At 44.4% G+C, this 15,672-nt stretch overlaps 1 protein-coding gene across 8 annotated transcripts in view; it reads right to left on the bottom strand.

Annotated features, from left to right (window-relative positions):
• The window catches only part of SERGEF (secretion regulating guanine nucleotide exchange factor), a 218,889-nt gene that overhangs the window by 189,286 nt on the left and 13,931 nt on the right, over positions 1-15,672 (bottom strand). For all 8 annotated transcript variants that reach the window (XR_004302127.1, XR_004302126.1, XR_004302132.1 and 5 more), the window contains 3 exons: positions 13,126-13,239; positions 10,269-10,331; positions 6,218-6,376 (listed from right to left, as the gene is read on the bottom strand). Coding sequence is in view for 1 of the 8 variants with exons in the window: in XM_032427357.1 (XP_032283248.1) it covers positions 6,218-6,376; positions 10,269-10,331; positions 13,126-13,239 (336 nt within the window). In the remaining 7 variants the exon portion in view is untranslated. The remainder of the gene's footprint in view (positions 1-6,217; positions 6,377-10,268; positions 10,332-13,125; positions 13,240-15,672) is intronic.

Genomic DNA, 15,672 nt, shown 5'->3' with positions numbered 1-15,672 from the left:
AACGAATGACTTTAATAATAAGCAAATTAGTCATTTCACAATAGTCCTTTGGGCTCGCTTTGACTTTCAACCATTGGGTTTTCAGAGTTCTAAAGCACAAACATCATGAATTCCAAAGCATCTGCTTTAAATAGAGCCCATGAGGTCAGAATCTCCCTGAGCTCGGTTGAGGCTTCACGATATTTGGTCCTAAAGAAGATGGAGTAATATACACTGTCACCCTATTCTAAAAAGGATCTTGGCCCCAAAACAGAAAAATCAGCATTAGATATATTTATAAATTCAAAAAAAATAGTGTGAATCAATGGCTGGGCTTGGATTTCACTAATGCTTCGACATCAAATACAGTAAAATATCTCTTGGTCGGTGACACGTGAAGCAAGAAAGGAGAGTGGCTAAGAGTTGGTCCCTTCCACATGTGTCCTGCAATTCCCCACTTTATTTTTTTTTTTAAAGATTTTATTTATTTATTTGATAGAGAGAGACATTGCGAGAGAGGAAACACAAGCAGGGGGAGTGGGAGAGGAAGGAGCAGGCTTCCCGCTGAGCAGGGAGCCCGATGCGGGGCTCAATCCCAGGACTCTGGGATCATGACCCGAGCCGAAGGCAGCCGCTTAACTGACTGAGCCACCCAGGCACCCCTGCAATTCCCCACTTTAAAGAAACAAAAGAATAAAACATATCTCAACTATAAAAGGATATAACCAAGAACCAAGAGGACTATGATAGGAGGGGAAAATTTTACTGGAAAGTAGAATTGGACTTCCAGCTTAAATGCTGCCAAAAATCACACTCTTTCCTCTTTCTTTCAGTTTTCTCATCTGCAAGGTGAAGAAGTGCCTTCTTCCATCTCTGATTCTCTACAACTTCCAAGTCTCTGGGACCGTCTTAGGTGACACTGAAGAAAGTGAACAATGTCAAGAACTCTGTATTTGGGCTCCCTTTCTCAGTCCACAGCCATTGTGAGACCACAAGACTACTTTGGGATACCGTGTGGCTCAAGGAAAGCTTCCGGCATGCCAAAAGCAACCGGATTCTAGACACTGACCAACCCCATACTAAGGTCGGGATCTTGTGTAAATCATTCCCCTTGAGATGCTAACAAATCACCAGCTACCAGCACTTAGCATTTGTAAGCATCGATCTTTCTGCACTCGCCGGGAGAGTTCTGAGTCAATCTATTACCTGTCCAGAGACATCCAAATCAGCCCCATGGAGACTTCTGCTGGAAGAAGATATTGGGCATGTGACCTCCAGAGAGCTCCAGAGTTTCCAAGAGCAGAGGACGCTAATGTGTACTGAACCGACACATGAGCCCAGTCCTCATGGATGCTGGAAGCTTTAAGACATCATCTCATTTAATCCTCACACAAGATCAGCAATATTCCCCCCATTTTCCTAATGATAAAATAAGCTCATTTATTCATTTGCTCAACATGTATTGAGCACCAACCTCATATGTGCCAAGTACTTTGCCAAGCACCGGGGATATAATGCTGAATGAAAGCAATGTAGCTCCTGCCCTTATAAGGCTCCCTGTCTAGTGGGAGGAGGAGCTAGTCAAAGAATCTACAAAAAAGAGCACAAAGGAGAAGTTGTAGTGCTAGGAGACGGATAAAAGGGAAAAGTGACTAGTCAGGGACGTCAAGGGAAGGCCTCCCTGGGGAGGCAATGACTAAGCTGAGGTCTGAAAAAAAAAAAAAAAAGGATGTAACTAAGTCAAAATGAAGAAGGAGCGCAGGGATAAGTGTGCCAAATCAAGGGAACATGAGGTGCAAAGGCAGTGGGAAATCCATGACGCAGAGTGGAGATCGGCTGGACAGGCAAGAGCCGGCACGTACGAAACGGGGCTGGCACGGCAGGCAGAGGGCAGACCACATGGGGCCTCGTGGGACCACGAAAGAGTACGTTTTCATCATAAGAACACTGGGAAGCCACTGGACTGTGACACGATGGGTTTATAAAGACCTTCCAAGTGAGGTATGGAGAACAGATGGAGGGGGGCAGGAAGTGAGGAAGACGAGGAGGTCAGAGGCCACTGCAGGATCCAGGGAAGAGGTTTCAGGGGCCTGACCCACAGTGGTGGCAACAAGGGTGGAGAGAGCCCGGGTTGCCCACAGCCACACAATCAGGATGCCAACAGAGCTGAGATGCAGAAACCTAGGTCTGTCTGACTTCAAAGCCCCCGCTGCTCTTTACCTTGCTATTTATTCATTCATTCAACAATTTCGTTACTAACCCTCTACTACGTGCCAGGCCTGTGCCAGGTGCTGGGGACACAGCCACAAGCAAACAGACATGCTCTCACAGGGCTGACAGTCTAGGCATTAAACGAGAACACACACAGATGTATACAGTTACAAACTGGGATGTGTACTGCGAAGGAGTAATAGTGTGATCAGAGATCTTCACAGGAAAACTATCTATAAGGCCACGAAGATCTTCCTAACTGCTGATGAAAAGAAAAAAGCCACTTGCCAGCCCGCGTGTAAGTGAAAGACTTTAGGAAACTTTCCCTCTCAGAGCTGGACACTGAGCATCTATGGCCGGCTCATAAGCCCTCAGGGAGAAAGCTGGTATGTCTCAAGTCCTGCACAGACCCTGTCGACATACAAGTTTCTAAAAGCCTCGCTCACTCCTTAATACACTCACATATCTCAACCACGGGCAACCCTCACTTAGGTGTGGACAGCATTTTACAGTTAGTTGGGATCTTTCACACAGATCCACTCATTTGACCCTCACGGCAGCCGTATGTAGAATGCAGGCAGGTTATGATATCCTACTTGGGAGAGGAGCAAGTTGAGGCCTAGACAGGTAAAGTGACTTGACCAAGGCGGCCATTGACGTAGGAAGGCACCCAGATCTGCCACCCAGATTTCACTAGAAGCATCTCGGGCCAGGAAATCAGGACTCTGGGATGAGATGGCTGCAGGTCACTGAGCCTGGATAAAGTCACCCAGGAGTCCCGCGAAGTTCCTGAGAACAATGATCAGGGACATTAAGCAGCTTGGGAAAGGTTTCTAGAATGCAGCTCCTCCAGCCTGAGACACAGGTATCCTTGCCAACTTTCCCAGATTAGAACAGGTTCTCTTGGACTCTTTCCAAGTGCCTCTGACTAACAGAGAAAAGTATTTTTCCATCGCAAACACTGCAGGCAGGCACCCGACTCCTGAAGTGGGAGGGCAGAGACCGCATCCCAGATGCCCATACAGACCAGCTGTAAAGTTATCCTGATACTGTGTGAACTGCCCTAGCTAAGCACCTACCACTGGGGATGCAGGGCAGTCTCGGGCGTCACGTCTCAATGTTGGCAAGACTCACATTTGGGACTAGGTATTTCTTTGTTGTGGAGGACTGTCCTGTGCATTGCAGGAGGTTCAGCAGCATCCCTGGCCTCTACCAACTAGATGTCAGTAGCGCCCCCAAGCTGTGACAACCAAATACGTCTCCAGACATTGCAAACAATCCCTGGGGCACAAAATGGCCTGGGGTTGAGAAGCACTGGTCGAAGGACTGTGCAGAATGGGGGAAAGCAGAGTCCACTCCTCTTTCTCTTCTCCTAACCCACCCCCTCCCATCCCATCTAACCAGACAGATAGATGGCCAGTGTGCAGAAATCCTTCTTTTAATCAATATCACACAACGAATGCCTTCCAGAATGAGCCTGAGAGCAGGCTGCTGGTGTGGCCTGCAAGTAAGTCCCAGGAGCAATTCACCACTGGCACTTGTAAAAACAACCAGAGCCAAATAACTCCTTGTTCCACTAATGAGCTGCCTCTGACCCTGTGAGCAAATCTTGTTCCCATTAATATGAGCAGCTGAGTCTGACTGAACTGGAAGCCCTGGGTGTTTCTCCCCTGTGACGCTGGGCCGGGGCAAGAGCTTCTCCGGCCGCTAGAAGGCGCACCAAATCGGTGAGTCAAAGAGCAGGAGACTCCCATTTACCCAAATTCGGTACAAGAGCCAGGACCCTCAGACACCCCAGCTTACAACCGTTCTGGACTGAGGAGAAAGGGGAAAGTGACAGAGTACATAAACAAGAGATCTGAATTAACAAATTAATTAAACAGCTGAAGCATTACCGAAAAAGCTCGCTGTGAAGTGGGGGTGGTGACGGGAAGCCAAGCTCTAGAGCAGCTGAGGTGACTCAGACAGGGTCAGGGCGGTGGGTTCCAACCCCCCACCCCGAGGGTGGAAATCGGTGTCAGTTACAAGGCTACACGGCGAGCACCCAAGAAGCAGCGTCTTCGCGTCTGTCGTTCATCAGCCACCTAACTAGTGAGAGGGTTTGTGACACACTCAACCAAACTCACTGCCATTCAGTGGTGAGTGTATTTGACCGCATGGTAGTTCTGTGAAGACTGACTAACCATGAAACACCCACCTGTTAACACCCAGTTTCTCCCACTCCTGCTCCTTTCTATGCCCCTTCTGCATGCTGAACACAGCTCTGTCGCTGCATGTCCCCGACAGCAATGTACCGAAACTGGATAAACAGGTCGGTCTCCCCCGGTGGCCAGCGGGCTCCCTGAGGGCAGGGTTTATATCTATACAAGGTGTGATACATAAATAGATCCCCACCATTTGTATGATGGATGGATGGACCGACATAGGGATGGATGGTAAAGTCTTCCATGTCTATATTCATACACTCAGGCCTGTCTACACGTTCTGGGGAGGGCATAGCCCAGGTCTTTTCTCCAACGCTCACCAGATTGCTCAATAGGTTCCCGATAAACAATAACTGATTTGGTTGGACTCGTGAATACAAAGAGACAAACTGAAGCCTTCTGTTCATGAACCAGTGAGACCAAGGAAAGAGGTCAGAAATCCTAGCTGTCTACCTTGACTCATATGTATTTGAAGATATTTACTCTCTTTTAACTAGAATGTGAAGATACAGAAGTGAACAAGACTAACATGGTGCTATCCCTCACAAAGCTCATTGTCCAGGTAAAAGGCAAATATTAACAATTGTACAAATGTACAATTACTGTGCTCAGTGAGTCTCCTTAAGAAGAGTTTCTGTAGCTAGTCCCAATCTTCTAGCAGTCTGAACCTCTCTGAGGAAAGTCATGATTTTCCCCTTTAGAGAATCCTCTGAAGTGGTCAATATGGAAAGTTTATTTTACATCTTTGTTATACAGGCCTCTGTTCCAAAATAGTCATAAAATTTTTTAAAAGACCAATGAAAAGCCTCATAGATATGAAGACTCACAAGTGTATGTCTGTGTGTTCCAATGTGTAGTAGGTGGGACTTGCCAGGGATAACTGAAGCGGACCTGAAAACCTACAAAAAACAGAAGCCACTGAAGTAACTAACAGTCACTAGGTAGGTATTTGGGAGTCTGGAGATCTGTGTGCCGCTAACAAGCAGGTCAAGGGCAGGCAAGGAGACTCCTGAGAACCCCCAAAGTTCAGGAGGCTCTGACATGATCATAGATCTTAAGAATTACAAATGGCCTGTCTGGGAAACTCTACGTAAGTCAGCAGAAACTCTAGGAAGGCAGGGAAGAAGAGCGGCCATAAAAAAAACAAGCCCAGAGAACAAAATCAGCAATATGAAGACCACAAAAGGAGATGTGCCCTAAGGGAAAGATAAGAAATAAATAAAGACTCAAGAAAAGATAAAGATGCCAAAAGCTGGATGGCGTGGCACCATAAGGTAACATCTGAGAGGATATATGGGATGTCTGAATCAATGTATGTGGTTTGTTAGGGTTAATGGAAATGTAAATCAAAATATCATTCCAGCCATGATTCAAAGTAATGCTCCTGCCTCGATCTTGAAATATTAATCTTTAAGTTTCGGAAGCTTTTAATTTAGACTCAGGCGAAAATGCGAGTCATCTCTTCAGCTAGGACAAGGCAAAGACTCCCCAACAATCTGGACAAACTTCTGGGTGATGCTTGCTACAATGGGTTCCTTCTCAAAACCTCACGGATTCGTAGGGCCAGAAAGAGTCCATCTAACCTAGCCTTGCCTCTTTGGGTGTAAACCTTTGATCCAGAGAGGAAATGCTCCATATCTGGCTGACTGCAGAACTCGATCCCAGATCCTCCCTGTCCCAATCCATAGAGCTTTTCATAGTAAAAACCCACTTACTTAGTCCTGAGCATTCACAGCTGTTTAGACAGCTGTCCTCCCATCCCTACCCCCCCGCCCCGACCCCCACTGTTCTTACCAACCACAATTTCTCTGCTGCTCTCTCACCTGTCTGAGCAACCAGGTGTGTCCACCCACTCCAGACAGAAGTGACCTTTTCATTCTGAAAACAATGTGCTTCTATTTTCTGGGGCATAGGAAGAAAAGCAGCCAAGGAAGCCAGTAGCTCATGCTTGTTGCTTCCCCAAACATACAGCTCTCCTGCATCTTAAACAAACAGAAGGGGAACAAAAGAGGTGAAGGAACATTAGTTCAAAATGATGGGAAATAACACAAATCTGAAAAAAAAAGTGGGTTAAGAGAAGTTGTATGATTCTTATGCTATGACGCTGAGTAGAGCAAAGCAGGATACAAAATTCATGCCTAGCATATTAACATATAAGTTTGTTTTTAATTCTATAAACAGGAAACAAGGCCAAATGTTCTTAGTTTGTCAAGGAATAAGAACGTGTAAGTTTATTTTTTCATCAATTCATTCAACAAATATTTATTGAACATCTACCACAAGAAAAACATGTTTCTCCATTTTCTCCATTTTTTAAAAAACATGCTTGCATTGCCTTTGGTTAGGAAAAATATATATTAACTTTTTAAAGTAACAGGTTAAAAGATATATTATTTAAGCGTAAACTTTTCATACCCAAGATGATCTCACAACATGTCCTGTCCAGCAGAAAACAGAATGCTGCTACCTCCCATACGCACAGCACTATAGTTCGTTTGAACCTCGTGGTAGTCCTGAGGCATGAGCAGGAACACCACTGACTGACACTGTGAATTAACAGGAAGAAAGCAAATTCAGAGTCAAGTGACTCTGGCTTCTATTCCTGGATCTGCTAACCAGCTACTGCCCTTGGACAAATCACTTCCTAAGCCTTAGTTTCACCAGCTGAAAATTGGAGGGCAGGGCGGATGGCCTCGAAGGGCAGACCATGTAACTGATGACATGGGCCACAGGAGAGACTGGTGGGCCACGGCGGCAAGCCACAGGGCACATGCTTTTCTAAAAGGCATTCAAGTTCAAAAGCATTTTTAACTGGAAGCCAGACCAAATGGAGCCATGAGCTACACAGTTTGGCCCATGAACCTACAGTTTGTGACTCCCTGACTGATCTCGAAGAGCTTTTCCAACCAACCCTGACATCCCACATTTCTACACTGTACCATACAGCACATAGCACACACACGTGGCCCCGAACGCCTGAAATGTGGCCAGTCCAAACTGAGATATGTTGTCAAACAAAAAAAGCACAACAGATTGCAAAGACATAGCACAAAAAAACCCAAAAACAACATAGTTCCTTAATAATCTTCATATTGATTACTGGTTGAAATAATATTGTGGGTATATCAGGTTAAATAAAATATATTATTAAAATTAATTTACCTGCTTTTTACTTTTTGAAATGTGGCTCACATATTTCTATTAGACAGCATTCTTCTAGAAGCTAAATTAATCAAGGCTTGAAGATGTTAAATGACTCTCAAGATCACATGGCTAACAGAAAGCCAAGTCCTCTGCTTCCAACTGCGTTTTGTGACCTCCCAGAAAAGTTTTCCAGCATTGCTTGCCATAGGGAAGTCTGGTATAAAGCCAAACAGTATCATTAAAGGACATCAGACCAAGATTCGGGGTTCCAGTCCGTGCTACTCCATTGCCCTCTCACACCAGTGTATCACTTCACATTCCAGGCCTGTTTCATCAGGTCGAAGATGGGGAGCGTAAGTCAGGGGAGCCATTCCGTCACTCAGTTGACCTTGTAGCACTGACATCCTGCAGTTCGACGATGTGAATTTGGTGTACTTCATGCCCTGAGAGAGGGCAACCTCCATGGACTTCGCCAGAATGTACAAAGTAGGAAGATCCCTTACAAGAGGGCAGAGAAGCCCCTCAGCAAAGTCTCAACCCATTTAATGGACCGGTTGGCTACCGAGCTGCTACTGACGGTGAACCCGGGTCTGTAATAAGCCTCCATTTATCTTAGAGAGTCTAGGCCAGCTTTTTGCAAAGACAAACTGTCTTCCACATGCGGATCATTACACTGTTGCATCAGCAGGCAAAATTACATTCTGCTGCAATGCCAACTAGTTATATAACCTACCACAACTCCAGAGAGAAGGTCTAGAGAGCAATGAACAAAATCCAACATGTAACAGCTTGAACTAGACCAGGAAGGAGGGAGATTAATCTTGACAATTTTTAAGTCACTTTCAAAATATCAAAAACCAATTTCCTTTGTGAATATACTTTAAAAATCACTAAATTACACACTTTAAAGGGGTGAATTTTATATATGAGTTATATCTCAATAAAACAAAATTCAACATCTATGTTTTAAAAACACCATAAAAGGGGCGCTTGGGTGGCTCAGTCGGTTAAGCAGCTGCCTTCGGCTCAGGTCATGATCCCAGGGTCCTGGGATCGAGCCCTGCATCGGGCCCCCTGCTCAGCAAGAAGCCTGCTTCTCCCTCTCCCACTTCCCCTGCTTGTGTTCCTGCTCTCACTATCTCTCTCTCTGTCAAATAAATAAATAAAATCTTTAAAAATAAATAAAAACACCATAAAAGTGTTCCATATATGAAATAATAAATAACTTCACTAATTGTAAGATTTTTGAAGAAATTGTTAGCAAGCAATTAGAGAATCTCTAAGTTTACATAATGCTCGCCATTTCAAATTGATTAGGCTAGAGTAGAAACATCTCTTACGATACTTCTATTCTCAGAAAAGAATGCCTTCCTCAACCCTCACTGACTGTGGGCACGAACTAGTCACTTCTCACCCTGGGGCCTCCAGCCCTTCCTCTACAAAAGGAGAGATGGGGCCAAATGCCCAGGGGCCTCCCTTACACTTGGCATTCACTTCAACTCAACCCTTCTAACATATATGTAAGTCTATCTAATATGAGACATAGGCTAAAAGTAGGTATCTCTTTTGTTAGTTGGTTATTTGAATTTGTTAAATAACAAATTATCCGTAGTTTAGAATTTGTAATGTATTTAAACTCTCACATTGTGGCTTTTGTATTCTGGAAACAGTAGCAACTTCTTGGTTGGACTGCATTACACATTTGACGTTGAAGAATGCATGTCACCGTTAATTACCCATACTGTGTAGACCTATGTACACATACACCTTAATTTCCACATAAAACACTAAAAACACTACGTATGAAAGTCATTCCCCTTTGCTCAAAAAAGGTCCTGCCTTCAGCTCCAGTCTTACCAAAATAAATCTCTCAGAGCTCTTGTCTCAGTCTACTGGTAGGGATCAGGGCAGTCTTGGCTTTGAAAGAGAACCTTTTGAAGAGATAACCTTCACTTCCAAGAAGATGCTGCTTTGTCATTGGAAAGTAGTACTGTATTGGTGCAGTATGTCCAATGGATGGAAGGATGCATAACCAAAAAGAGAGATATAGTGTGAGAGAGAAAAACAGATTAGACAGAGAGATGGAGGGATCAAAGAGATGAAATAGATTGCAGAAATGCATAAAAATACAAAATAGATTAGAGAAATATGTGCATGACTCCATTTAGAAAGATATACAGACACAGAGATTAGATAGGAATATACACAGAAGAAAGGTAAATAAAAATGGAGATAAATAGAAACATAAAGAGTTGATGAAAACAGACAGAGCAGAGAGGTAGATAAATGCCCTGGAAGACAGAGGTGGATAGAACAGGTGAGTCGGAGAGCAAGCAGCTAGAGGGAATAGACAGCGGTATTAGACCCCAGATGGATCCGGTGGGTCAGGTAACAATGTGCTACACAAACTAACTGCTGGCTGTGGAATTTTGCAATCAAAACTACCCTGAGGGACATTCTTGTCCCTACTGTACAGCTGAGAGGAGAGGAAGTGAGTCCGTGTTTCCTTCATGCGGACGCCTTACATGTATTGTCATCTTTACTTCTCAAAACTACCCACAGAGTACGCAATAGAGAAGGCAATGGTCTCGGAAGGTAAAGTGACTTCCGAAGATCAGACCAGGGGTGGTGGCAGAATTCTGACTCCAAGTCTCTGCTCTTCCCTCTGTGTCCCAAAAGAAACGTGCAGAACCCCAAATGGCGCGTTAGACTCGGAGAGCTGGTCCTTACCTGTCAATGAAGCTGAGTGATCTGAGCCAGCAAGAACACAGGTTGCTTTAGAATTCTCCAGGCCTACAAAAAAAAAAAACATCTTTTGAAAGCACATTTATAACAGAACAAATTGGGCAGAGAAGGGGCTCGGGCAGCACCACCGGGGCCCGAAAGAAACCTGCAGCCAAAACAGGCAGGTCTGAGTCGGTGGCGCTGGCCAGAAAGATGGATGATGTGGTGGGGACACTGTTTACATACCAAGGCATTGAACAAATAAGTAAATATAGTGAAGATAAAGGAGCCCGATTTCTCACTAGCGGAGAGGAGAGGAAAGGTAGAAGGCTAGAATCGACCATGTGATAGCGGATTGTAATTGGAGAAATCACTGTAAACTCATGGTTTCGAGTAGAGACAGACAAACAGACATGGGTGTACATATGTGGAAATATGTGTGTGCACACAGCTCTCTCATAGCTCTGTCCACGTGTGGGCCTAGAAGCGACAACATCTCACACATTCAGCTGCCGTCTCATACTGTGCAGGCAAACTCAGGACTCCAAAGAACATACAGGCAGAATTAAGAACTGTTGTGAACCGGCCTTCCATCTCCAAATCTAGCACTTTTCCTCCCTAATTACACTGCCTTCACTGACAGGTTATAATCTCAACCAACTCTGCTAGAAACTGTGGTCACTGGGTCTAGCGTGCAGAGAAAGGCAGTCTTATTCTGTAACTCTTTTCTGACACTTCTGTTTATTAACTAGTGTTAATAAAATGCCCCTCACACCTTTGAGGATCCTGCGAAATGAGAAAAGGACAAAGCAGATGTTTCCAGCACATTCACCAGGGAGGAAGCATGGGGCCTCGCGGCCAGGCAAGGAGGGGACGTCCAGGGTTGTAGCTGCAGAACCAATGGCAAGGAGGTAATGAAGGGGAAACAAAAAGGGAACGACTTTGAGGGCAGGAAGCTCACAATCTATTCTAATGTCCTATCAGAAAACTCCACCAATCAATTCAAAATCTAAGCTGTGCCCCAAACAGACCCCAAACAGGTCATTTAAATCAAATCAAAGCATTTCTGATTTCTTCCAATTACAGGTCCTGTGCTGAAACAGAAAGTAGACACAGTTTCTGCCCTTAAGAAGCTCAATCTTTGGCATGTAGGAAAACATGAACAATTCATAATAATGCAGTACATTGTGCTGTCCACACACATGGAGAAAATGCAATGGAGTCCGAATAGGGAAGACTCTTCACTGAGAAAGCTGTATCTGAGCTAGGCCTTGAAAAATTATCAGGATAAAATAAGGATTACCAGAAGGAACAGGAAGGAAGACATTTTAGGCAGGGGTAACAGCATGCCTATAGACACAGAGGAATAAGAAAGCAGGAAATGCCCAGGGAGCAGTGAATACCTAGATGAGGCAGGAAAAAAATGTTTGGGAAGTATGAGTTTATTTTATGAATATGTTCAAGGTCATGTGCAGTGGACTGCCTGTCCAGCATCCAATGCCCCCTTCTCCTTCTCCAAGAGTCCTCTCCTCAACTCTACCCCTGGCTTCAGGGTGACCACCCTTGCCCCCAGCTGAATGGGAGCGCCTCCAGGACTTAGGAAAATCAGAACGACCCCAACACCTTGTGCATCACTGTACCCCACTGTGGCTTTCCCTTCCCTTCTTTCCCCACTTCCTATCCCACCCACAAAAATTCCTCCTTTGTTCTCACCTAGAGGAGAACAGAGGTTTCCTATGTGGGTTTTTCCTACAGTCAACCCTCGGAGACTGGGGCATACAGCAAGAGAGCAAGAGAAGAAGAAAGGAAAAAGAGGAGATGCAGACATGGTGCTCTATGGTGCTAGACAGAGAGAGAGAGAGAAGGGGGCCCACAGTGAGAGTGTAGAGCAGAGGGAGAGGTGGGCAGAGACAGGAGCTGAAAGAGACTGAGCCCCAGAGTGAAAAGCAGAAGAGAAAGCCCTACAGGCTAAATGACCAACAAAGACAGACCAGACCCATGGGCAGAATGGTCACTACCCACTCCCCATGTACCCATGTAAAGAGACTTCCCTACAGAGATAAACCATAAGAGACTCTTAATCTCAGGAAACAAACTGAGGGTTGCTAGAGTGGAGGAGGGTGGGAGGGATGGGGTGGCTGGGTGATGGACACTGGGGAGGGTATGTGCTATGGTGAGCGCTGTGAATTGGGTAAGACTGATGAATCACAGACCTGTACCCCTGAAACAAATCATACACTATATGTTAATAAAAATAAATAAAATAAAATAAAATACAGAGTCAAAAAAAAAAGAGAGAGAGAGACTTCCCTACAGAACACTCTTGGCCCCTCACTCAGTCCTGCTCTGCTTTTGGGAGAAGGAACTGGGCTCGCAAGCACAGTCCTTCCAGGTTCTCCCTTTAGGATGTGCCTGCCTGCAGAGAGCCTGCCTCCCCGTGTGCTCCCAGCCGTGCGGTGAGCTTAGCAGGCCTGACGCTACGCAGCTGCAACAGTGCCTAGTGAATAAATCCAATGGGGACTCAGAATCTTGAGGCTCACTGTTGCTACACATTATTTCCAAACACCTAAGTCACGTCTCCCAGCCTAACTTTTAACCGCTCCAGAGCTACCATTCTGATCTCCACTAATCTGACTTGCATCTATCTCTCAACGGGCTCCCCCTCTGGCAGTGAGGAGGGGTACTTTTACTGGGCCCACAAAAATTCTAACAAGACTAACAGACCTAACTAACACAGAGAATGAAGACAGAGGAACTAAGAAAATAGTTAAGCAGTGTAAACTCCATTCACCCATTTTCTGCATGCCTGTGTCACTATTTCTTGACAAAGAATAAATATAGGACTCAGAAATACGGGCCTTACCTGTCACTCTGCTTGGTTCCTTTGCTGTCAAAAACGGTGGGAGAGTCTGCCCGGGGCACAACCGCCGTCCAGATGATGCCAAACCAGTCCCCCACTGGAACACGATGCCACTTGCTTCCCAATGGAGAAGAAGAAAACGAGAAAATGTTTTACGGGATTAAGACGAGATTGCTCCTGGAGCCCCATGCTACGGGAGTTTCTCAATGCATTCTCAGTTAACACGCTTGCTGTGGAGAAGCTCAGTGCTTCCAGGGACTCTATGACTTGGTTACCACCAAGCCAATCACAAGTCCAATCTTCAGGGCAATCTAAGACCATCAAAGAAAATTCCCACATACTAAAACTCCTTCCAGAAAGTTCCAGGACACTCTTCCAGAGTCAAAGCACTGAAACGACACCTTGTTGATGACTAACCTGGAAGGACAACTCAAACTCCTGACCCGGCAGGAAAGAACATGGAAGATTATCAAGTCCATTCCTCACATTTAGTAGACGAGCAAACTGAGGGCTTGAAGAGACAGTGTGATGTGCCCAAGGTCATACAGGGAGCTAGGAGCCGAGATAATATTAGGACTCAGCTCTCGTAACACCTAATGCAGTGTCTTTTCTACTACACCAAGATAAATGCAGTGATTCCTAATTACCAAATAAATACATATTTATGACTGCAAGATAGCTTAATAGCCACTCCTTCAGGGGAATGGCCTTTTATTTCCCTATCCACTGAATCTAGTTCATGTGCCCATGTTCTGAACCTCATGTAAATGCACAGGTAACATTTCATATATTTAATCTACAGTCACTCCTCCGGAAGCATCCTGTAACCCACGTTCCTTTAGGCTGTAAACAGACCAGCCCACTTTGTGAAATAGAAGTGATGACGACTCGCAAAACACAGTGCTGAAATAAAACAAAACTTACCATCTCTTCCACAAATAAATTGCAAGGGGGAGAAAGAGGGAGGAAAAACAATTTATAGATTAAAAGAATCTTGTGATATCGATAAGGGATTAATATTCAAAATATATAGAGAACTCCTAAAACTCAACAACTCAAAAAAAACCTGATTCAAAAATGAGCAAAGGACTTGAAGAGACATTTCTCTAAAGAAAACATACAGATGATCAAAAGGCACATGTGAAAGAGGCTCAATATCACTATTAGAGAATGCAAAACAAAACCACAATGAGATACTGCTTCATACTCATTAGGATGGCTACTATTAAAAAAAAAACAGAAAATAACAAATGTTGGCAAGGATGCAGAGTTCTTTGGAACCCTTGTGCACTACTGGCAGAAATGTAAATGGTACGGCCCTTGGGGAAAACAGCATGGCAGTCCCTCAAAAAATTAAAATAGAATTACTATACGATCCAACAGTTCTACTTCTGGGTATATATCCTACAAAACTGAAAGCAGGACCTGGAAGTGATATTTGTACACCCATGTTCATGGCAGCCTTATTCACAATAGCTGACACATGGCAGCAACCCAAGTGTCTATCAACAGGTGAACAGATAAGCAAAATGGGGTCTATCCACACAATGGAATAGTCAGCCTTAAAAAGGGAGAAAATTCTGACACACGCTACAACATGGATAGACCTTGAGGACACTATGCTAAGTAAAATAAGCCACAAAAGGACAAATACTGTACAATTCCACTCATAGGAGGTACCTGTGTGAGTGGTCAAAATCACAGAGTCAGAAAGAAGAATGGTAGTCGCCAGGGGCTGGCAGGGAGGGGAAGTTATTGTTTGTGGTTCCACAAGATGAAAAGAGTTCTGGAGATGGATGGTGGTAATGGTTGTACAATAACGTGAATGTACTGTACACGTAAAAATGGGATGGTAAATTCTGTCATGCGCATTTTATCACAAATAAAAAATTACAAGGAATAAATATTTTTAAAAGGAGAGACATGACATTCATATCCACCACTTGCAGTCTAGACATCATTGGGATCCTGAGTCAAACAAACTGTTAAAAAAATATTTTTGAGACAGTCAAGAAAATTTAAACACTGATTGGATACTTGATCGAATTGCAGATTTCTTGTTAGTTTTTTGTAGGTATGATGATGGTATTTTGGTAATGGTTTCAGAAAGAGTCCTTATCTTTTAGAGATGCCTGCAGAAATATTTACAGATTAAATGGGAGAGGAGGACTTAAAATTAAGTCCATCAAACGCAACTGAGTGTTGCTGGAGTGGAGGGGAGTGGGAGGCATAGGGTGGCTGGGTGATGGACATTGGGGAGGGTATGTGCTCTGGTTAGCGCTGTGAACTGTGTAAGACTGATGAATCATAGACCTGTACCCCTGAAATAAATAATACATTATATGTTAAAAAAAAAAAAAAAAAAAGAAGATAGTAGGAAGGGAAAAATGAAGGAGGGGAAATTGGAGGGGGAGATAAACCATGAGAGACTATGGATTCAGAAACAGAGGGTTCTAGAGGGGAGGGGGATGGGGGGATGGGTTAGCCCGGTGATGGGTATCAAAGAGGGCATGTATTTCATGGAGCACTGGGTGTTATATGCAAACAATG

Source organism: Phoca vitulina, unplaced genomic scaffold (assembly GCF_004348235.1).
Source record: "Phoca vitulina isolate PV1807 unplaced genomic scaffold, GSC_HSeal_1.0 scaffold36, whole genome shotgun sequence".
NCBI lineage: Eukaryota > Metazoa > Chordata > Mammalia > Carnivora > Phocidae > Phoca > Phoca vitulina.
Note: the sequence above shows the minus strand (reverse complement) of the source record. Positions and strands in the feature narration are given on the sequence as shown.